The sequence below is a fragment of the Eretmochelys imbricata genome, chromosome 12 (assembly GCF_965152235.1).
Source record: "Eretmochelys imbricata isolate rEreImb1 chromosome 12, rEreImb1.hap1, whole genome shotgun sequence".
NCBI lineage: Eukaryota > Metazoa > Chordata > Testudines > Cheloniidae > Eretmochelys > Eretmochelys imbricata.
Genome location: NC_135583.1, coordinates 25,708,778 through 25,731,460, shown reverse-complemented (window position 1 = coordinate 25,731,460; position 22,683 = coordinate 25,708,778). Strand labels below are relative to the sequence as shown.

The window sequence follows — 22,683 nt, the reverse complement described above, 5'->3', positions numbered from 1 at the left end:
TAGAAGAGAACGAGCAGTTGGTTAGTGTAGACATGAAAATGCAATCTGCTGTCAGGAGTTTGCTGCTCAGATCTCTGATTTGTACTGCATGGTTCCTTGTGATTGCAACTGAAGGTAAATATAACCTCCTTTACTGATGGGAAAAGTCAGGAAGGGATATAAGCAGGGGACCCTTAAGATATTTTTAACATTTTCAGTCTGATTCTGTTAGGGTGACCCATATTAGGGGCTTTGTCTTATATATACAACTAATCTTCCCTCTCCCCCCCCCCCAAAAAAAAAGTGTCACAGAAAGCGGCCAATGGGAGTGTGGAGCCGGTGCTTGGGGCAGGGGCAACGCATGGAGCCCTGTGGGCCCCCCCACCCCGCCTAGGAACCGGACCTGATGCTGGCTGCTTCCAGGGCACAGCACAGTGTTAGAACAGGTAGGAACTAGCCTTCCTTAGCCGGGCAGCACCACCAACGGGACTTTTAATGGCCCGGTCGGCAGTGCTGACCAGAGCTGCCACGATCCAGTGTTTTACATTCTGTGACCCACTACTGGGTCACGATCTGCAGTTGGAAAACCAATGACTCAGAATATGTGCTAACTATGTATGCCAAACTGTCTTGGCTCTCGTATTTAGTTGTAACAGTCTAAGGGCTTGTCTGCACTGGCACTTTACAGTGCTGCAACTTTCTTACTCAGGAGTGTGAAACACCCCCCCCCGAGCACTGCACGTTTCAGCTGGTCCAATAAAAGACTTTACCTCTCCACCTTGTCTCTAATACCCTGGGGATGACATGGCTCCAGCTGTTATACCAATAAATCAAAAACCAGCAGGATCTTAATAAAGGGAAAAAGGCAAAATACCACATTTATTGTGAATACAGAAAGAATCATAGTAAGCAGTTAATTATAGCTATAACATTCCATTCAATCTCATATTTATTCACACATTCATTCCTACAAACACACACACAGAGGTTCTGCAAGGTTGCTATCATAGTTACCAGCCTTAGAGTTGCTCATGCCAAGCCACTGGCCAGGTGGCCTGGACATGAGGAGGGAGCAGGGCCTTGTCAGATGCTCATCTGACACTCCTGGAAGTTGGTTTGCAGAATCAGACCCCAAAGTTCTCACTTCGTAGAGTCCATTTTTATAGGAATTTCTTCCTATGCCAGTCTATGGGAATTGCTTCATCATGCTGTTGCTGAATCAATCAGCAGATAGCACATTCCTGATGGCGCTGTGCTGCCAGATGTTATCTTGTTCTTTGGTTCTCCCATTCTTGAGGCTGTTGGGTGGATTCCAGTCTGCCCTCCGGGGGGTTCTCTGGTTATTTCCACTTGACGCCTTGACACTGGATTCTTAGTCTGGCACCTCCCTGATCATTCAGTTATTATCCATACCAAGCATCCATCCACAAACATCCTCTATCTCTATTTTAATTACAATTGTTAATACAACAAAAGGGGCGGGGAGTCTCTGGGTGCTGTTTCTGTTGTTACAGAGTATTGCTTTGAGCTCTCTCTGTGTGAATTGCCTTGAGAACAGACTCTGTCTTAGAATGTACTAACGCAATTAGCAGCTTGCAAGTTTCACACACAGAGGGAGAGAAACAGTACCAAAAACCAAGAGACCTCTTAATACCCTGGAATTTAAACTATGGGGAATCAAACTCATTTGTGATTTTAATACGGAACTTCTTTAATATGATCCGACATAATAACACTGCACAAAACTAAGAGGTGTTACCTTCACAATTGTCTGTTTACAGTGAGGCTGTGCCTCACTCAGAGGCCAAGGGTGAATGTATTTTGTTGAAGTGTAATTTTTAGTATCTAGGCTTTCCTCTGGTTTTTTTTGTTTGTTTTTTGTTAGTTGTAAAATGAAAGTGGTAGAATTTTATTCGGTGCTATGAAATTTATTATCTCATAGACATAGTGAACCTCTGCTCTGGGAGTACAAAAAGACAAAGTGCCTAGTTACAGGCAAACTGGTAGGCAAAACTCGAGTGAATTATTAGAAACATTTTATAATTGTTAGGGCAGGAGTGAAAAATAGACACTGGGGTGAAGTCCTGGCTATACTGAAGTCAATGGGAATTTTGCACACACACAAAAAATTTTGAGAACTGTTGCTGTGGACTCTTTGTTTCTGAAAATATGTAAATGAAATTGGTTGTTACTTGCAAGACTTTTCTTTATTGCTATACATTGATTTTACAATGAAATAGTATTTTTATCTCAAAGTGAAGGACGTTATAATATAAATCAAGCCCTCAACTCATGGGCGGCAGCAGGGCCGTCCTTAGGATTTATGGAGCCCTATGCAGTATTTTTACACTGGTGCCCCTATGCCTGACGGCAGCCCGGACTCGCATGTATATTTTAGATAAGGGTGGTCTTTTGAAGGATTTATTTAAAAATCTATATGTTTGAAGATCCAAGCATTTCAGGCTAAAGGTGAATACTCAGAGTGTGCATCTAAAAATTTATGCAAGGATTTTTTTCAGATGTGATTTTATAATCTTCAGCAACACACTAATGAAATATTTTTAAAGCAAATTTTAAACTAAGGTCCTGTAGACTACATGTTCTGAGTAAATATTACAGTAATGCACAACTGTTTTTGTCAGTAAATTCAGAAATTAACAGTATATGCCTGGAGGTTGGCAAATGCCTGTTAAATGGCTTCATTACCACTTGAATGGCTCTTTAACAGTTTCAATGTTGTGCTAATAGATCTGGCAGGTTTTTTCACTTTTAAGTACTAGATCCCCTCTGGAGGAAGAGTCAACAGGCTGCAGCAGCCAACTGTGGTGGGAGCCTGCAGGACAGATCAGAACTGGGATAGGAAGAGGCGGGAGGGAGGACACTAAGACCCAGGGGTGCTCCAAATTTTCGAGGGCGGCAGATATCATAGGCAGAGGTAGGCTGTGCTTACCCAAACAGCCTAGTGTGGCCCTGCCCACACTCCACCCCAAGGCCAGGCCCCCTCCTGCTGTTCCCAGCCCTGGCTGGCCCAGGCTAGCTAGCTGGCTGGCCTGCCTCCTTCAGGGAGGCAGGGCGGCTGAGGCTGGAGCCATGCTGCCCAGTGTACCAGGGATGGGGGCTCTGCATCTGCGCTGCCTAGCGCTCTGGGGCTGGGCCACAGGGCACACTGGGGCTGGGGGTGCTGCCATCCGGGGCTGGGGCTTCATCACCTGGCCTTGGGGCCAGGGGCTGCAGTGTGCTCTGGGCTCCTGCGGGGAAGGGAGATAGAAAGGGGCGGCCTTGGACACAAGAGGAGGGGCTGGGGCTGGGGCCTAGCCTCTCCCAAGGGCCGGGTCACTGACACCCCATGCCTCAACTCCTTTCATACCTTTGTCACAGGTTTCACATAACCAGGTCACCTTCTTTCTCTGCCTTTCATTTCAATTCAATTTAATCACTCCTGTGCACGCATGTTGCACAAAATCTAGTTTAATCCCTTTGCTGCACACCTATATAATGGTTCTCATGTCCTTTAGGGGAGAGTAACCGCTAGCCATGGGAACAGATTTTATGTTTAGCTTGACACTTGCTAGACTTGCAATTGCCATCCTTTGCCTTGTGGTAGATGCTTTTTAGGTTTTTAATTCATTCCTTCCTCTGAACAACTGTCAGCTTGATCCCTACCTCTTAGAGATATGTATCATACAAGTGCAGATTTTGGATGCTTCTCCCAAAGTCATGTTCTTTGCTGTAGTCACACCAGAGGTTAATCAGAACCCTGGTGTGATCCTTTGGCTAGCTAGCAGCGTGCTTGCTTGGCATCTTCTCGGGCTGTTTGGATGAGGTGAACTGAATACTGCAGAAATGGAGCATGGGTGCATGGAATGAAGAATTAAATGCTGGCCTGGTGGGTATAAACTGGCAGGTAGCTTCAGGCACATAGGAGGCAAGTAGGAAGTGAGTAGGTAGGAGGGCCAGAAACTACAGGCTTAGAGGGCTGACAAAACCTGAGCTGTGACCTGGGCTACATCTTAATTGCAAAGTGGGCTGGTCAGAGCCCACCTTAAAGAGGACCCTGTGCTCTAACCTGAACCCCCAGATGGGCAAAAAGGTATAGGTTCAAAACACATGCACATGCATAAGGGTTTTGTGTGAGGATGATGGGGGGTAAGAGCATGGGTTAAGCCTGCAGCGTAGGCATGTCGTCTTTGTTTAATGGTCACATATTGATTTCTTGTGTTCAGTAAATAACAAACATTGCCTTTTTACCTTATCCTTTTTTATAAAAGTCATTACATATTCATCAGGAAGAGGAAAATTATGTTGAATGAAGTCTTTTTTGCCTTCTGGTGGTTCATATAGACGCTAGTAACTCTGAGTGGAGCTAATACTTGCCTCCTCAAGAGATTTGTGGGAAAAGTCATGCATTATGCTGCTGTTGCCTAATATTAAAGTACAGCCCCCATAATTCATCCAATCGTAATTCTGGTTATAGTGAGCCCAGTCAGTCATACAAAAAGTACAAACCAACATGGTAAAACTGTGAGAATAGACAGATTCTTATTGTTTAAAAAATGATTATGTTGCCACAGTAGATTCGATACTGAGTTCAGCGTTCTGCCTAATTAACTTTTATATTTCAGTCAAAGGACCAGGTCCTATGGAGTACCAACACCTCTCAGAAGTACTGAATGCCTATGCCTTTGCTTCCCATGGACTTAGTTGAGGGCAGTCAGCATCTCTCATGATCAGGCTCAAAGACTTTAGTTGAAAAGTTGGATACATAAGGAAATGCTTATCTACGTGATAAATTGTGGTAAATAGCACACTGTCTTCTGCTGGTCAGAGCTGACCTATAAGCACCTGAAGTCTAAGGAAAAGTCAGAATGGGAGAAAGAAGAGGAAGAAATGAAAAATATCCATACTACATACATTTAATAAGTTAAACCCTAAGAAACTGCACCTCACTGCAAAAGGTTTATGGAGTATTTTTATTATGAAAATGATAGTAGTATCTTTAAGTATTAATAATAATGTGAAGTTCTTTACTATAGTGAGAAGTTAGTAAACACTTCTACTACTTCCTTTTTGTTGCAAATCATGTATGTAGTGTAGCAAATGTACATTGTACTTTAAAAACATAGAAAGTGACATATTCCTTGCCTGAAAATGCTGACAGTCAAGGGCATGTGCACAGAGAAGACTCTTACTCCTGTGTAGAAACCCATTGAAATAAATGAGGTTCTTCACAAATACCCATATGGATTAGTTCAGGATTGGACCTAAGTTTGAAGATACCAGTTCGTATTTTTTTCCAGTTAATAAAAATGTAGCTGCCATTTTTATTTGTTTTAGTTTTAAAGGTGTACACGTCTTTACAGAAAGACCAAGTTGAGTAATGCTTTTTATAAGCCTTTTCCTGAATGTATTATGTATTCCACTTTTTGTAAAGAAGAGACTCTTTGAACACAAGTTATTAAAAGATGTCCATGCCATCTAGAATTCTGCAGACTATCATTACCTTGTATGTGTGCAAAGACCAAAGAAAATCAAACAATAAATTATGGGTGAGATTTTCAAAGTTGCCCGAGGAATTTGTTTCAGAGTAGCAGCCATGTTAGTCTGTATTCACAAAAAGAAAAGGAGTACTTGTGGCACCTTAGAGACTAACCAATTTATTTGAGCATAAGCCTTCGTGAGTTACAGCTCACTTCATCGAATGCATTCAGTGGAAAATACAGTGGGGAGATTTATATACACGAAGAACATGAAACAATGGGTGTCACCATACACACTGTGAGGAGAATGATCACTTAAGGTGAGCTAATACCAGCAGGAGTGGGGTGGGGGGGGAGAAATAAACATGGGGAAATAGTTTTACTTTGTGTAATGACCCATCCATTCCCAGTCTCTATTCAAGCCTAAGTTAATTGTATCCAGTTTGCAAATTAATTCCAATTCAGTAGTCTCTCGTTGGGGTCTGTTTTTGAAGTTTTTTTGTTGAAGAATTGTCACTTTTAGGTCTCTAATCGAGGAACCAGAGAGATTGAAGTGTTCTCCGACTGGTTTTTGAATGTTATAATTCTTGACGTCTGATTTGTGTCCATTTATTCTTTTACGTAGAGACTGTCCAGTTTGACCAATGTACATGGCAGAGGGGCATTGCTGGCACATGATGGCATATATCACATTGGTAGATGTGCAGGTGAACGAGCCTCTGATAGTGTGGCTGATGTGATTAGGCCCTATGATGGTGTCCGCTGAATAGATATGTGGACACAATTGGCAACGGGCTTTGTTGCAAGGATAAGTTCCTGGGTTAGTGGTTCTGTTGTGTGGTATGTGGTTGTTGGTGAGTATTTGCTTCAGGTTGCGGGGCTGTCTGTAGGCAAGGACTGGCCTGTCTCCCAAGATTTGTGAGAGTGTTGGGTCATCCTTTAGGATAGGTTGTAGATCCTTAATAATGCGTTGGAGGGGTTTTAGTTGGGGGCTGAAGGTGACGGCTAGTGGCGTTCTGTTATTTTCTTTGTTGGGCCTGTCCTGTAGTAGGTGACTTCTGGGTGCTCTTCTGGCTCTGTCAATCTGTTTCTTCACTTCAGCAGGTGGGTATTGTAGTTGTAAGAATGCTTGATAGAGATCTTGTAGGTGTTTGTCTCTGTCTGAGGGGTTGGAGAAAATGCGGTTGTATCGTAGAGCTTGGCTGTAGACAATGGATTGTGTGGTGTGATCTGGGTGAAAGCTGGAGGCATGCAGGTAGGAATAGCGGTCAGTAGGTTTCCGGGATAGGGTGTTGTTTATGTGACCATCGCTTATTAGCACCGTAGTGTCCAGGAAGTGGATCTCTCGTGTGGACTGGTCCAGGCTGAGGTTGATGGTGGGATGGAAATTGTTGAAATCATGGTGGAATTCCTCCAGGGCTTCTTTTCCATGGGTCCAGATGATGAAGATGTCATCAATGTAGCACAAGTAGAGTAGGGGCATTAGGGGACGAGAGCTGAGGAAGCGTTGTTCTAAGTGAGCCATAAAAAATGTTGGCATACTGTGGGGCCATGCGGTACCCATAGCAGTGCCGCTGATTTGAAGGTATACATTGTCCCCAAATGTGAAATAGTTGTGGGTGAGGACAAAGTTCAGCCACCGGGTTTGCCGTGACATTCTCGGGGATACTGTTCCTGACGGCTTGTAGTCCATCTTTGTGTGGAATGTTGGTGTAGAGGGCTTTGACCAAAACCTATTAAAAATTAATAGGAATTAGACATCCAAATGGTTTAGATGCTTTGAAAATTTCAGGCTACAGCTTCTCTGTGAAGTACATATGAAGCAGAGAAAGATTAACACCCAAAAGAAAGAAATCCTTCAAGCCAAAGCAGTCAGTAACAGTGACTAAAGCAAGAGGTCAATAACATATTTGAAGGTATTCCTAAAATATCTAGCGCAGACATTTTTTTCCCCTTTTCAACTGTAAAGCAGCTTTAAAAAATGATCAGTAAAATACCTAGTTTGGGCCAACCCTTAGGCCTGAGAGTTAGTGCTCTGCATGATCATATAATCTGCTGTTGTGTGATTCCTGAATCTGGCCTCATGTATCCTTATCCTGCAAGGTACCCAGCACCTTGCTGGATCGGGACAATAGTTGACCTGCTGAGGGAACACAATGGAAGGAACCATTTGTTTTCTTAGGCACAATGTTGGGTCAACTGAAGGGAATAAATCCCTCTTACTTATTAAGATAATTATTTGTTACCAGCGTCACCCGAACAGTGTCTGAGCTCACGTTCTACAAGAGACAAAACAGTGAGATAGATGAAAGGTCATGCAGGGGAGTATGCTAAGTAATCAAAGTGGTGATTGGCCACTTTTCAACCATATAGGATCAGATAACCCATCGTTTTTGTTGTTTTTTAAAAACTTGCAGCCTATTCCTAATTACACCCCAACTCTCACTATCAGAGCGTATTTCTGCTTCGGAATTGGAAATATCATAAAATTCTTATAGTGAAATACTGTAAGGGAAGAAGTAATTATTTTAACAGTACTTTTACTTTGATGTATGATAGCAAACAAATAAAAGGACTATGCTAAAAGCATCGAAGAAAGATTAATAAATTGTAAGGCCAGAAGGGACCATTGGGATCATCTTGTCTGACCTCTTGCATAACACAGGCCATTAAATTTCCCCCAGTAATTCCTGCATCAAGCCCATATCTTGTGGTTGAGCTGGAACATATATTTTTAAAGACATCCAATATTGATTTAAAGACATAAAATAATGGAGAGTCCATCATATGACTTGATAAGTTGTTCCAGTGATTAATTACTATATTGTTGAAAATTTACAACTTATTTCTAGTCTGGGGTTATCTAGTCTCGATTCAGCTTTCAGTCATTGGATCTTGTCATGCCTTTGTCGGCTAGGTTAAAGAGCCCTCTACTATCTCAAATCTTCTCCCCATGTAGGTACTTATAGGCTATGATTAAGTCATCTCATAACCTTTTCTTGGATAATGTAAATAGATTGAGCTTCTTGGTATTTCTTACAAGTACAACTTCTTACAATACTTACAAGAATTTCACTGTAAGGCAGGTTTTCCTGGAAAAAAAGTGGAAGATTGTCTGAGCAGCACTTGATGCCCTGGGAAATCTGCCTCATTGAGAATGTGCTAATATCTTATCAATATGTTGCACAGGGCATAAAGGTGCACAACCAGAAGTGACTACCAAATATGGGCGACTTCAAGGAAAACAGACCAGCGTGAAAGGAGCAGACAGGCTCGTGAATGTTTTTCTTGGAATTCCTTTTGCAAAACCACCTCTTGGATTCCTGAGATTTTCCCCACCACAACAAGCAGAGCCATGGAAAGGTCTGAGAGCTGCAATTTCCTACCCACCAATGTAAGATCCGATTGTGTTAGGCTTTGCCTATCTACCCTGTTTAGTAAATGAATCTGAATTGCATCATGTATGCCTTTTTTTGGTTAATGAGGTTGTGTAACATTATGTATCCTAGCAAAGGAGTTTGGCTTTATTGAATGTGTTTGCATGATAATGGTGGGTCCCAAAGGGAAAATGTGAAATTCCTAAAATCCTCCAGTCGTTTCTCTTGTGAATTGAATGGTGTCCTTGTCCTTTACTAAAATAGCCCAGTAACATCACAACACTAATATATCGTTAGAGATCCATTTGAGTGTGAGCTGTGAAAACCGTTGCTTTATTTTAGAAAAATAAAATGAGAATAAGAGTCTACATTTAAATTTTGGATACTCTGCCAACCTAGTTAATGTTGCCCTCAGTAAATAAATCTGGAATGTAAGCCCTGCTAGGTCAGTTTAAGTGGGGTCAAGCTGTCTGGAAAAGATTTTATATGTGATTGATTTTTAACTGTAATTTCAATTTTATGGCCATTGCAATAAATAATTTTCACTGTTCATCAGTGATGTTCTCTCCCACTTCCTCTTCCTCCTGCTATGCAGACTCAACTGAGGTCAGGGAGACTACTCTCAGTAGAAAGAAAAGGAGTACTTGTGGCACCTTAGAGACTAACAAATTTATTTGAGCATAAGCTTTTGCGAGCTACAGCTCACTTCATCGGATGCATTCAATGAAGTGAGCTGTAGCTCACGAAAGCTTATGCTCAAATAAATTTGTTAGTCTCTAAGGTGCCACAAGTACTCCTTTTCTTTTTGCGAATACAGACTAACACGGCTGCTACTCTGAAACCTATTCTCAGTAGGAGTTTATAAACAACTGTGCTGTTGACTTCATTATCCAACATCTCCAGCATATTGGCTGGAGGGAGCTGTAAATGAGCAGGCAGCCCCTTGTATACTGAATATTTCCAAATAATGCCTTTTGTAGTATTTTTGAAAATAAGTTGATAGCTTAGTTATTGTTTCACACATTTCCAAGCAAAATGATTCCCCCACTGATCCACTGAGTTGAACTTTGATAAGGCAACCTGAAGCTTTAAGAGCTCTTTTGGTTATATCTTGACTTTCATGAGTTGTGCAGAAACAAAAATAATATGTGTTCAAAGTAAGAGGCAAATCTACATGATTATAATGCCAGGAGGATATAGGTGACTGGGGTTTTCTGTTGTAACTCAGATCAATTGCAATTCTTACTTAAAGCTGGTTTCCTTATTTCAAGATTAATGTGGTGTTGTGAATTTTTGGATCACTCTGTAATTGTGTTCAGCTTTAGAAATGCTATTGTCAGAAATCTAGTATCAGATAAAACTAATATTATGATCATGTGTTACTATCATTTTACTGAACACTGGCATTTTCATTATATCATTAAAGGTGCCTACAAGTCATGGAGTGGATAAAGACAATAGAAAGAATGTTAAAAACTGAATTACCTCCCTTAACAGTTTCTGAAGATTGTTTATATCTGAATGTTTACACTCCTGCCCATTCAAACAAGAAGGCTAAGTTACCTGTAAGCAAACCTACTTAATGGTTTAACCTGCTAATGTTAACCTACTAACGTTAACCTGTCCTTCCTCTCTCAGCTTCCCACTACTGTTCTCTTACCCCTTTTCATTGTGTCAGATCCGAAATTAGCTTTTCAGAGTAGGGATCATGACTTCTTATCTATATTGCAAGATGTTCATCACTTCCTTGGGTGCTGTAAAATAATAAAAAATAATCATCCTAGTTCTGCTGAGTCACAGGGCAGGAGCACCTTTGTTAGAAATACAAAGTGAAGAGCCATATATGAATTATAGCAAACAATCGAACAAAAGAAAATGCTGAACATTATTTCAATAAGATAACTTGGTTAGCGTAAATAGCCTCTGATACCCTTTGAAATGTCAAAGCACTGTACATAAATATAAGTGAATGACACTGGGTAAAAAGGATATTTAAAATGCATTATCATGGTCTTGGTGACAAAAGTAAATAAAAATGTATTGGTCCTTAGCATGGGTCACTTGTCACACTTCTAACAGAGTAAATGTTATACATAAACAAGAGTTTGTTTTCTCTTTGTTGAGCACTATCTAAAACTAAACTGTTGCTTTAAAAATAATAATCCTGTTTATATAAATTGCAACCTGCAACCCTTTGATTTGTTTTTGTCATTTATTACAAAATTAGCAAGTTCATCATTACAAATAGTTGTAACTGATCCTGCTTTTTTCAGGTTATGGTGTGGATCCATGGAGGAGCTTTCATGATAGGTGGGGCTTCGATATATGATGGGTCGGCATTATCCGCCTATGAAAATGTGGTGGTAGTAACTGTCCAGTATAGATTAGGTATCATTGGATTCTTTAGGTGAGACATGTTTTGTTACTATGAATCTGCTCAAACCAGATACTCTGTTAACTAACACACACACACACACCCACCCACCATGATAGGAAGTATGCTCATGATGAGTGAACCTTTCTTACTGAACAATTACAGCATCTTTTTTCCAAGTAATTAATTTTATTATTACCTTTCATTTTTAATGACAAAAAGTACATATCCCGTTCTACTCTGGATGCCCTGACAGCAGTTAAAAATTCACAGTCAAACAAAAAATTATAAAATACAGAAAGCTAATCTGGTCAGCCTAAACCTATAATGTAACTTGATATGTGCCTGTTGCTAAATGCTCTGTCTGTAATATTATGTTGTCTGGAGTTCACATGTATAGTGCAAAACTATTCCTTTGAAAGTCAAGCAATGATCAGCAGTGGCCTGTAGTACTCAAAGCCATACGTTGGGGCTCAGAAATAGACTTTGAATAAGCTGGTGTAAGAATAAAGTATCCACATGGTTTTTGTTCTGTAGAGCCAGTATTGTATGCCAGACAATAAGGAATAAATAGCCGGTGGTTTTACGACTGATACCCTATATACACTTCTGATTTCAGTACTGGTGATGAACATGCTCGTGGAAACTGGGGCTTATTGGATCAAGTGGCAGCTCTGCAGTGGGTTCAGGAAAATATTGAGTTTTTTGGAGGAGATACAGAGTCTGTTACTATATTTGGAGAGTCTGCAGGAGCATTCAGTGTTGGAGCACATGTAAGTTTCCAATAAATACCTTTGTATTAAGAACACTAAGTAAGTCTAGACCAGGGATCGGCAACCTTTGGCACGCGGCCTGCCAGGGTAAGCCCCCTGGCGGGCCGGGCCAGTTTGTTTATCTGCTGTGTCTGCAGGTTTGGCCGATCGCAGCTCCCACTGGCCGCGGTTCGTCGTCCCAGGCCAATGGGGGCTGCGGGAAGCGGTACGGGCTGAGGGATGTGTTTCTACAGCCCCCATATGGCAAACTGCGGCCAGTGGGAGCCGCGGACATGGCAAGTAAACAAACCGGCCCGGTCCACCAGGGGGCTTACCCTGGCAGGCTGCGTGCCAAAGGTTGCCGATCCCTGGTCTAGAATCAAGCCTCACTTTTAAATCTAGCTTCTGAAGTAAAGTCAGTCATGGATTGTATCAAATCTGCATTTTAACATGTAAATTATATTCTTGTTTTTCATTTGTAGATTTTATCTCCATTGTCAAAAGGTTTGTTCCATAAAGCCATATCAGAAAGTGGAGTTGCTCCACTTCCTGGCTTCTTTATTTCCCATGCTCAAGCCATTGCTAACGTAAGTTTTCAGTATTACCTTAACCGTATTTCTCTAAAATACCAAGTTTCCAGTGCCTGAGACCTTTTCAAAACTGAGTTTCAAATTAACCACCATATGTTTGCACCCTCCTGTTCTTTCCTGATGGAGAAAGATGATCTCAACGGTTTTATTTATAGTTTCTCCTACTTCAACAAAAATTGTAGACTGAAAATATCAGGTTCTGATTTCCCTCTTTTTCTGTAGGACCTCTGCAATTGTAGGAAGACTTTGAATGTAACATCACAAGAGGCTAATGCCTGAGCTGCAATAATCTGCCAAACTCAACAGATTCATTTATTGAACTGGGAGAAGTCAGTGTCCTGTGCTGTTACTTTCCGAATCCGGGAGGAAAAATAGGAGTTAGAACTTGACTTTTCTAATGTTTTTAAAAAAAATGTTAGGAGACAAGGAAGCCTTAGACATTACAAAGGGAACAGAAAAAGGACTGCAATCAAAGGAACCCGAATTTACCCCAGAATTACAACTGAGACCCATCAAAGCATATATCTGTTGAAGATTAAGCTTTTATAAATAGCCTGTTTTGCTTTGAATATTGCCGAGAAAACAGAAAGTATTCTTCAAACATGGGGCCTGCGGACTCCTGTTCATATCTCCATACACCATAATCTGAATGTATCTATATTTTGACACACCCACCATTTGATCTAAGGCAAGAGATGTATGGAATGGAGAGTTGACATAGGAAGCATCTAATTGCCTCTGCACACTGGTAACTTGTCTGTGGCGGGCACTTTTTAAAATCCATCATACTAGAGCAGTTTTGGTTATTGATGGATGATTTGTTTTTATCACACCTCTCTCATCCGTTTTTTTTTTTATTAACAGTTGCAGGTAATCGCTAATATATCTGGCTGTGAGACAACCAGTTCTGCCATGGTTCACTGTTTAAGGAAGAAAATGGATAAGGAAATAATGACCCTGAGTGCTGATCTAATGAAGGTAGGTGAGAGTTGCTAGTTTGGGAGCTGCCAGAAGGCTGATTAAGCTCAGTAGAAAGACTCCCATTGACTTCAGTAGGCTTTGGATTGGGCCCTTACTGCAGTTACTGATATTTAGGGCTTGTCTACATTTACACTGTGCCGTTGTAGCCCTTCAGTGAAGATGCTACTTACACCAACAGGAGAGTTTCTCTCATTGGTGTAGGTACTCCAGCTCCCCAAGAGGTGGTTGCTGTGTCAATGGGAGAAGCCCTCCTGTTGATATAGTGCTGTGTACAATGAGGATTAGGTCAGTATAACTATGTCACTCAAGGGTGTGGAAAATCCACACCCTTGAGTGATGTAGTTAGACTGACACAAGTTCCTAGCATAGACCAGGACTGAGTGTTTCATACAAGGATGGTCCACTGAGCTGCAGAATTTGAATCCACATTTCAAACTCCACAAAGTCCAAGAGTATCTGAATCCAGGACTTGGATTCAAGCCCATTTTTAATTTTATGACATTTATTACTTGTTTATTCTGCTACCCACTGATTCTACAGCCACGCAAAGTTTATTGCAGTTTTATTTCTGATTATTTATAGTACATCTGCACACCGAGGCTTCTGTATCAAGCATTAGAATGGGAAAGTAAGCAGGCTTCACAGAGCCAGCTGTCAGCAGATAGAGTGAATTCAGGAATGCCTCCATTTCTGTGAAGGGGATTTCAGGGTAGAGAGGAAAAAGAGGAACAGCAGCAGTTGTGGGGAATGGAGAGTTGGCCTAGGAAGTATGTTAGTGACAGTGGAGCTCCCAAATATAAAGTTAAAAGACCATTAATGTTTTCTTTAGAAGGAAGTTCTAGTGGTTTAAAACTCTCTTCTGTGGCCCAGAAGTCCTTAGGGGACAATTGGCTGACCCTCTCCCCAATCCTATGATCTTCCAGAAGTGTCCAGAAGGCTCACTTCAGCCTTCAGAGACTACAGGGGAGCCAACAACTGTCCACTGTACTATTGGCCAGGCCAATAAAGAGCCTTCTAGAAGAGAAGCTTCTTCTCTGTTTCCAACCTCCGCGGTCTAGCAGTGTTGCTGTTGCTGCTAAACTCAGCCTGGGATCAGAGACATGCAGTGTTCTGAGGACTTAGGCATCTACCAGATTTGCATCCACAAATGCAGTTTCAGTATGCAAACCAGATTTTATGTGCACTGTTAGTCATGGAAACAAAATCTTGGCACCCTCAATTTTAAACACCAGGTGAGGCCACATTTTCGATTCCATTCTGTCATTTCCAGATATGTTGTTCCAGAAATGTATGTTTGAATTGCAAGAAAATATATCCTCTATTCCAGAAATACTGGACGTATGTGTGCTAATTTTAGCATGTGGCCACACCCTTACCTGGGATTATTTTCATGTTCTTGGGCTTGCCTCTTCGGGTCAGTGCTGCTGCTCACCTGTTGTGAAAAATAAATTAATTGTCCCTGTCAAACTGGGAAATATAGCTAGCTCATAGGGAATGTTTCCAGTGCCAGAGTCATTTTTTTCTTAGAAGGCAGAATTAAAGTATGTTACACAGCAGTATAAATGCCACTGCTGGGAATTTATCATCCTCTCTTTTTTATAGTCATGTGAAAGGTTCTTTGAAATTCTTCTTCCATATTATTGAAGTCTTAACTATACATCTTATACAAATCAAGCTAATAACACACATTTCCAAGGTACATTCAGCTGATGTATTAATCTTGGCCATCTGGAATGGAACATTCTAAAGTTCTCGATCCAACTTAACTGCTCCTATTGAAATAAATGAGTGTTTTATTATTGACTTCAGTGGGAGCAGAGTTAGGACAACAGAATGGTGAAAATCTCACACCTAGTATTTATTTTGTTGTAACCCTCCTTATTTATTTCCCAGTATGCAAAACTCTGCCATATTTTCCCTCCATGCACCCACATATTTCTGACATGGAAAAGGTGAAATAGACCTAACGTACCCCACACATACATTGTGTAGATATTCCACAAGGAAGCACATGACAAAGTAATAAAAATAGCCTGAGACTTGAGGGCTTTGTTAATGGCTTTTACAACCCTCTTCTGTGTTGGATTGTAAAATGTTAGAACTTGTGAGTTCTTATTTTAGTCTTGGCTCGGCTTGGCTTGGCTCAGCAGTGGGAATTTTTCAATGTCATCTAGAGGAAGAAATAATTATAAAATAATATATTGATTTTTTTCTTACAGCAAGGGGCATATTTCTTTGCAGTTATAGATGGTGTGTTTATGCCAAAGAAACCTGAAGAGCTGCTGGCTGCCAAAGAATTCAGTACTCTCCCATATATAATAGGAGTAAATAACCATGAATATGGCTGGCTTATTCTTTCAGTAAGACATTTTTAATTATTTTTCTACACTAATTCCTGTGTTACAAAATATGAGATTGTTCCATAGGACCAGAATCAAAGTACAGTCCCCTAACATGTAGTGTTTTAAATATAGCTCTGCCATCCCTGCTCTACATTGTCTACACTCTGTTCTTACGCCTATAAATCAGACAGCACTCTTTGATGTCATTGCTATCAGTGGACTATGGATCAGGTTCATATTGAATTAGCCTTGCCCCTCTTTTAAATGCATGGGGGTTGACATCTCCCAGCATATGTTTTAATATCTTCTCCACTGTCTCACAGAGTCTAAACATATTGTACATTTATTGGTCTTTCCAAAGAGTTTGCCAGGAGCCTAGAACACACTGCCAATATGTCGTGTGTTCTGTGAGAGTTTTGATTAATCCCACAATTTATATTGTCATTGATTAATAACTCTAATTTTTGTGTGAAGACTTTTAGACATGTAATTTTTGTTAAAGGAACATGTTTTAACGTGTGCTGTCAAACTGTCTTCAGAGAATGGTACTAAATCTGATCTCTGGTATCAGTATGTCCAAATGGCTTTCAGTAACTCAGACTGTCACAACTTTTGGTGCCCATCTGCTCAACCATCAAGCATTTTTCCGGTTACTTAAATAATTTCGTATTTAAAGAATAAGTTTATATTTAATAAATGATGAATCATAATTACTGGCTGGTATAAAATGGAGCAGTAAGTAGTTATGAATTAAATAACACATGGTATCAAATCATTTTAATCAATATAAAAAGGAAAAACTATATTTTAACTATACAGGCACTTAACTTTTCTGGCATAGAAGAAGGGATGGAGAAACAAACCATAATCTCATCATTGCAGCTGACATTTTCACAACTGGTAAGAGACCAGCAGGTTAATTTGGGTGATATTTTAATATTCATTTTAAACCCACTCCACATTTGGGGCTATATGATGCTATTGGCGAGATCTCATTTTTGCCGTATTTATGCATTCAGTGGCTTAGTAGTGGATTCCAGACCTAACTGTGGCTCCTCTGGTGTCATCCCCTGTGAAAGGATGGAATATTAGGAATTGGTGGCTCCATACTGCCATATAATATGAGGCACAAGGAGAGTAAATAAAAGAAGGTTCCCACACTGAAACTAATAGTATCTTTTGTGCCCCTCCAGCCCCTTCAAAGAGGTGGTTTCCTTTAACATAAGCTGTGTATGACTATTCTTTTGCTGTTCTTGTTTATAGCTATTACATTGTTTTATAATTGTGTTCCTTAGGGAATGTGTATACATTGAATCTCTACTGTCCAGAGTGATGTTCCAAAACGCCACATCACTTTTGGCTTCTCCAGCACTAATAAAAAACCAGTTGATAGTATTTATTAATTCACGACTGAGAAAGAACTCAAGAGAGAGAAGCACACTAAACGCTGCCGTTAATGTTGTATTTCCATCCTTCATTACAGAAGTTTCCATCTGAATCTGTGTCTGTGGTAGCAGATGAATATTTAGGAGACACAGATGATCCTGCTGAGCTGCGAGACCGATTTCAGGATCTGATGGGAGATTTCCTCTTTGTTATTCCAGCTCTTCAAGTGTCTAAATATCATAGAGGTGAATTTCCAATCAACGTCAAAAATTCAGACCAACTCCCAGTTGGCACTCAGCTGAGAATAAATCATTGTAGCACTAAATTTGTATTATGCCAAAATTCTCATTGATTCAAGATTTGGCACTTGCACATGATAATTTTCTGCCATGCTGCTCTCTCCTCCTATGCTGTTTCCTTCAGTGGAGAAACTCATTTAGGACAAGTATCCTCATTTAGGATCTGATCCAAATGGAAAGTCAAGGGAAAGACTTCTGTTGTCTTCAGTAGGCTTTGATTCATGCCCTTATTTCGCTTTGTTTGGAAAAAATGTTGTCTGCATTTTTCTCCAGTTTAGACTGTGCTTTCTGAAGAGTAAAACTTGGTACAGTAACTCCTCACTTAAAGTCTTCCCAGTTAACGTTGTTTCGTTGTTACATTGCTGATTAATTAGGGAACATGCTCGTTTAAAGTTGGGCAATGCTCCCTTATAGCATCATTTGGCAGCTGCCTGCTTTGTCCACAGCTTGCAGGAAGAGCAGCCCGATGCAGCTAGCTGGTGGGGACTTGGAACCAGGTGGACTGGCAGCCCCCTATCAGCTCCCCGCTCTCCTAAGTTCCCTGTGCAGCAGCCGCCCAGCTGGCTATCAATTTCCTGCAGTTCAGCTGTCCCTCCCCCACTGTCCTGTGCTGCTCCTGCCCTCTGCCTTGGAACTGCTTCCCTAGCCTCCTGCTTGCTGGGGCAGGGGAGAAGAAGGGGGTTAATGTCAGGGTGTCCTTGCTCCTGCACCCTGCTTACCCATCTCCATAGAGCACGGGGACACACGACAGGGCTCAGGATGGAGGGAGCTTCCTGGCAGCAGCTGTGGTCTCAGCTTGCTGATTAACTTAACAAGGCAGTGTACTTAAGAGTGGGTCAGCGTACTTAAAGGGAAAATGCGCATCTCTCTCTCTCTCACACACAGACACACGGTGTATGTGTCTGTCTCTGTCTGCCATGCTGTCTCCCCTCCCTCCATTCCTGCTGCCTTGTAGAGTGTGAGGCTACATTAACAATGAGTTAACCCCTTGAGGGCTCAGCCAATTGCTAGTTCATCATTTAGCAGTACGGCATTCCCTGGGAAATATCCCACTCTCTGACTCCTCCACCTCAACCAAGCTTCACAATCATCATCGCTGTGTACCGTATTAAATTGTTTGTTTAAAACTTTGTGTGTGTGTGTAGTCTTTTGTCTGGCAAAAAAAAAAATTTCCCTGGAACCTAACCCTCCTATTTACATTAATTCTTATGGGGAAATTGGATTCGCTTAACATCGTTTCGCTTAAAGTCGCATTTTTGGGGAACATAACTACAACATTAAGTGAGGAGTTACTGTACTGGTTATCCTTCTTCAGTCTAGCCCACCTTTACTTTGTCAACGCTTTCTTGGTTACTAGATCCTATTGATCTTTCTAGTATCTAATATTGGAGAGAGTACTCTAGAGTTAGGCAGGATCAAGTTTTATGCAGCAGAAATAAATTACATGAAAGAACATAACATGTTAACACTGAGGTTGGATTTCCTCAGCTAAACCAGGAGCTAATGGATGTTTCTCCTATGGTAGCGCCCTCATATTTTTCAGTCAATATGCCAAAACATTGTTTCTTCATTTAGTATTGGATGCAGCTAAAAAAAATATTGGCCCCAAGTTCATTTAGTTCTAATTATTCTGTATCCAATACTATTGTCGGGTCTTGGGTGGTGGTGTGTGTTTTTTAGATCGAAGGAGAGAACGGGAGGGATATTAAATCAGTGAATTTAGTCTGCTTGTACCCCAGCCTCTTGTATTTTCTGAAATCTAGTTCAGAAACAACTGATTCTAAACCTTAGCTGAGCTAGAATTTTAGTCAGCATCTGATTTCAAGATTTAATCTATTGCAGCCTTTTAAAATATGAAAAGAGATTTCAGAACATGAATGAAGCTGTTGATCTGATTTAATGGTTCCCTGTGGAAAGCACAGTAATTGTAATCTTGGCTTTGATTCTCAATGTTATCTTGTTTAGACTCTGGCGCTCCTCTCTACTTTTATGAATTCCAGCATGGACCCAGTATTTTTAAAGATACTAGGCCAGATTTTGTAAAGGCGGATCATTCAGATGAACTTTTCTTTGTCTTTGGTATGCCGTTCTTGGGAGATGATACAGGCATAACTGGTAAGGACTCATCTTTCAGATATTATCCTTTCATTGTAAAGTAAACCTATTTCACAGTATGGATGCATACTTGTCTTTTAAACAAATACGACCCACACTTTTCACTTCGTTGAACTAAGTACTTTTGCTAACAAAGAAAAGATGGGTAAGTTATTTTTTTCATTAACTTTGGGTTTTTTCCTTATAACACTGATGTACTTTTTTTGTCCTTCCCTTCTTCCTTCCACATAATTTAAGCTCGTACATTCTTTTATTGAGGGTTATCTTTAGAGTGGTACTTACGGCATTTTCTTTCTACACCCTGTTGCATCTTTTAAACCCTGTATGTGGAAATACATGTATATTGACAAACCAGTTTTCCGCCTGTGCATCAGGACTTTGATGTGGTTTTGAATTTAGCACACATCTATGCTGTGAACCTGTCTTCACAGCTTTTTTTTTTTTCTCTTCACTGTACCTTCCCGCTTCTCTAAGGGAATGACTAGGAATAGCAGCTTTACACGATCTGTTGAGATGCAAACATATTTATGTATGATTTTAGAACAAGGACTGAATGCTCAGGAACCTATATAATGAGCCAACTCATCATTCTTTTGGCTGGTAAACTTTGAAAATACTAGCATTAGACAGGCTAGAATAATATCTAAACAATAAAAATCTGTAAGCGTTATTCCCTATTAAGCAATTCTGTTGTAACTTGTATCTTGAATAGTCTAATGCACTCATGCTTTGATATTATGCATGTATAATTTCAAACATTTTGTTTTGGTTTTTTACTTTACAAAATAGTTACATTTACATATTCTCCCTTTCAGCTGAGGCTACGGAGGAAGAGAAACACCTCAGCCGAACGATAATGAAATATTGGGCTAACTTTGCTCGAAATGGGTGAGAATAATGCTATAATAAAATATTATGTTGTAACATTTGAATTTGTTTAGTCTCAATAGATTAAATGGGGATTTTATTCTTCATTCTGTCATTTCCAGAAATCCTAATGGCAAAGGTTTGGTTGAATGGCCAGTCTATGATTTGAATGACCAATACCTGGAATTAAATTTAAAGCAAAAGAAAGCAGAGAAACTGAAACAGAACAGAGTGGAGTTCTGGACAGAGATCTTCCCTGAAAATGTGAAGAAAATAACTGAAGACAGGAAAGAGCACTCAGAGTTATAAATTATAATGTTTAAATTTGTATCTTTCAATTTGTCACAGCAAAATTCTACCAGATAATATTGGTTCAATAGAAAAAGTTTAATCTTATTAGCATATTTTTTAGTTTGATTGAGGGAAGTGAGAGCAAAGCTCTGGACATTATAGAGATTTTGTTGCTAACTAGCGAAATATGTGACAAAGTGGAAAACTCCAGATCATTTACATTAAATAATAGGAGATATTAACAATTGAAAAAGTCCCAACAGAAGTAATTGAGGCACTAGGGGCATTGGAGGGAAGACTAGATATAGCATTTAGGGATTTAATGTAAAGGATAATCTTGTATTAGAGGAAGTACAGGGAAATAGAACTCTGTATCTCAGGAAGAGACCCATCTTCTGAGATATGAATCCAACATGGTGTGTATCTTTTAAACAGCAACACATATTCCCCTCAAATATCTACATTTTGATAATGGACTGGAATAAAATTTGGAACATAAATGATTTCAAATATCAGAAAAGTCTGATGGGGAAATGTTAAAAATATAGGGCCAAATTATATCCTGAGATGCATGCTTCTGTTTCCTCAACCAGACTTTGAATGATGCTAGGTAGGGCTTTTTGGTTTATATTAATGCTTTGGGAGGGGGTTTTTAAACAGAAAATGAAAGATCACACATGCAAAGGTTGTTAGCCAATCTCAATGTACGTACACATATATGTAATATTGCTAAAAGCTTAACCACGCTCTCCCATACCAAACACAGTGCAAATAACTTACCAAGAAAAGAAACATTAACATCTTTTTCCAAAATTAAAACAATCTCTTTTATCATCTAACATTTTTCAGTAATATTTTCACTTGTAAAATTGCACAACATTTGATTTTGTATCAGATAATTTCCCTTTTTTGATTAATTTGTCTTTTACTCTTCCCTGGATAAATTAAAGCAATGGAAAATGAAATAATCTGAGCCACTGAAATTTTCTTTGTTTACTGATACGTCAGAGATTATGTCGTTGTGTGTGATCAGGTATAGATAAAACTGATAAAAATTGTAATACAATAACAGGAATAAAGATGTGAGCCTCAAACAAAAATTAGTTGCCTGTATTAAGTAACTATTTAAAAACACAGCAAAAGTTGTCCCAGTGTCACACACAATGTTACATACTGAAATGCTCATCATACAAAGACAGGATTCTACTTATAATCAAGATGAATAAGTATGTATAGTACTGCATGTTTCAGCCTGGAATATCTCCTTGAAAGACCCCTTCAGAAGCTCTGCCCATGATGTTCATACTGTTCTGAAATTGTTTTCAAGCATATTAAATCCATAAGGCTCACAGGTCTCCCTGCAGGGTGGATTAAGGCTAAGGAAGGGTGCTTATGATTTGTAACTCATGATCCCAGCTAGATCAAGAAGGCAGAGCAGCCAGAAGCAACACAAAGCTCAGATGATTGCTGTGGACCATCTGGGTTGATTCATTCAGAAGGAAGCTCAGGGACTCAGATGTGGGAAAAGGAAGAAAAGAACCCATCTGCAGAAGCTGAAAGGGAACGTTAACCCTGCAAAGGGCCTTGACTGAGAGAGGACTGCTTGTGAGAAACAGAAGCTCGGTGGATCTGAGCCCAGTGTGGCAAGATTGTTCCCCAAGGCTGTAGTGGTTTCAAGCTGTACTCCCCTGATTAATACTACAGGGGTTTGTGTATCTGAAGACACAAAGCCCTTCTGGAACTCCACTGTGGCGTGCTGAGGAAAGGTGCCTGCAGTTCTGTCCCTTGAGACTGCGGCATACATGCCTGCTAGTCAGCTAGTTCCACTCAGCCCATAGCCCTATCTCTTCCTG

The 22,683-nt window shown here is 40.2% G+C and overlaps 1 protein-coding gene across 1 annotated transcript; it reads left to right on the top strand.

The window, feature by feature from the left end:
* Window positions 1-21,911, top strand: LOC144272771 (fatty acyl-CoA hydrolase precursor, medium chain-like). The gene is made up of 13 exons (XM_077831080.1): window positions 1-114; window positions 8,646-8,850; window positions 10,260-10,398; window positions 11,107-11,240; window positions 11,827-11,980; window positions 12,442-12,546; window positions 13,414-13,527; window positions 15,750-15,890; window positions 16,692-16,772; window positions 17,356-17,503; window positions 19,523-19,672; window positions 20,488-20,560; window positions 20,662-21,911. The coding sequence occupies exons 1-13, from the start codon at window positions 33-35 to the stop codon at window positions 20,846-20,848; spliced, it is 1,713 nt and encodes a 570-aa protein (XP_077687206.1). The 5' UTR covers window positions 1-32; the 3' UTR covers window positions 20,849-21,911.
* Window positions 21,912-22,683: the final 772 nt, after the last annotated feature.

Coding starts and splice junctions, on each gene's coding strand:
- LOC144272771 (XM_077831080.1), top strand. CDS start 33: ATGAAAATGCAATCTGCTGTCAGGAGTTTGCTGCTCAGATCTCTGATT. Junction 8,851..10,259: donor GCAATTTCCTACCCACCAAT/GTAAGATCCGAT, acceptor ATATCATTAAAG/GTGCCTACAAGTCATGGAGT. Junction 20,561..20,661: donor GCTAACTTTGCTCGAAATGG/GTGAGAATAATG, acceptor TGTCATTTCCAG/AAATCCTAATGGCAAAGGTT.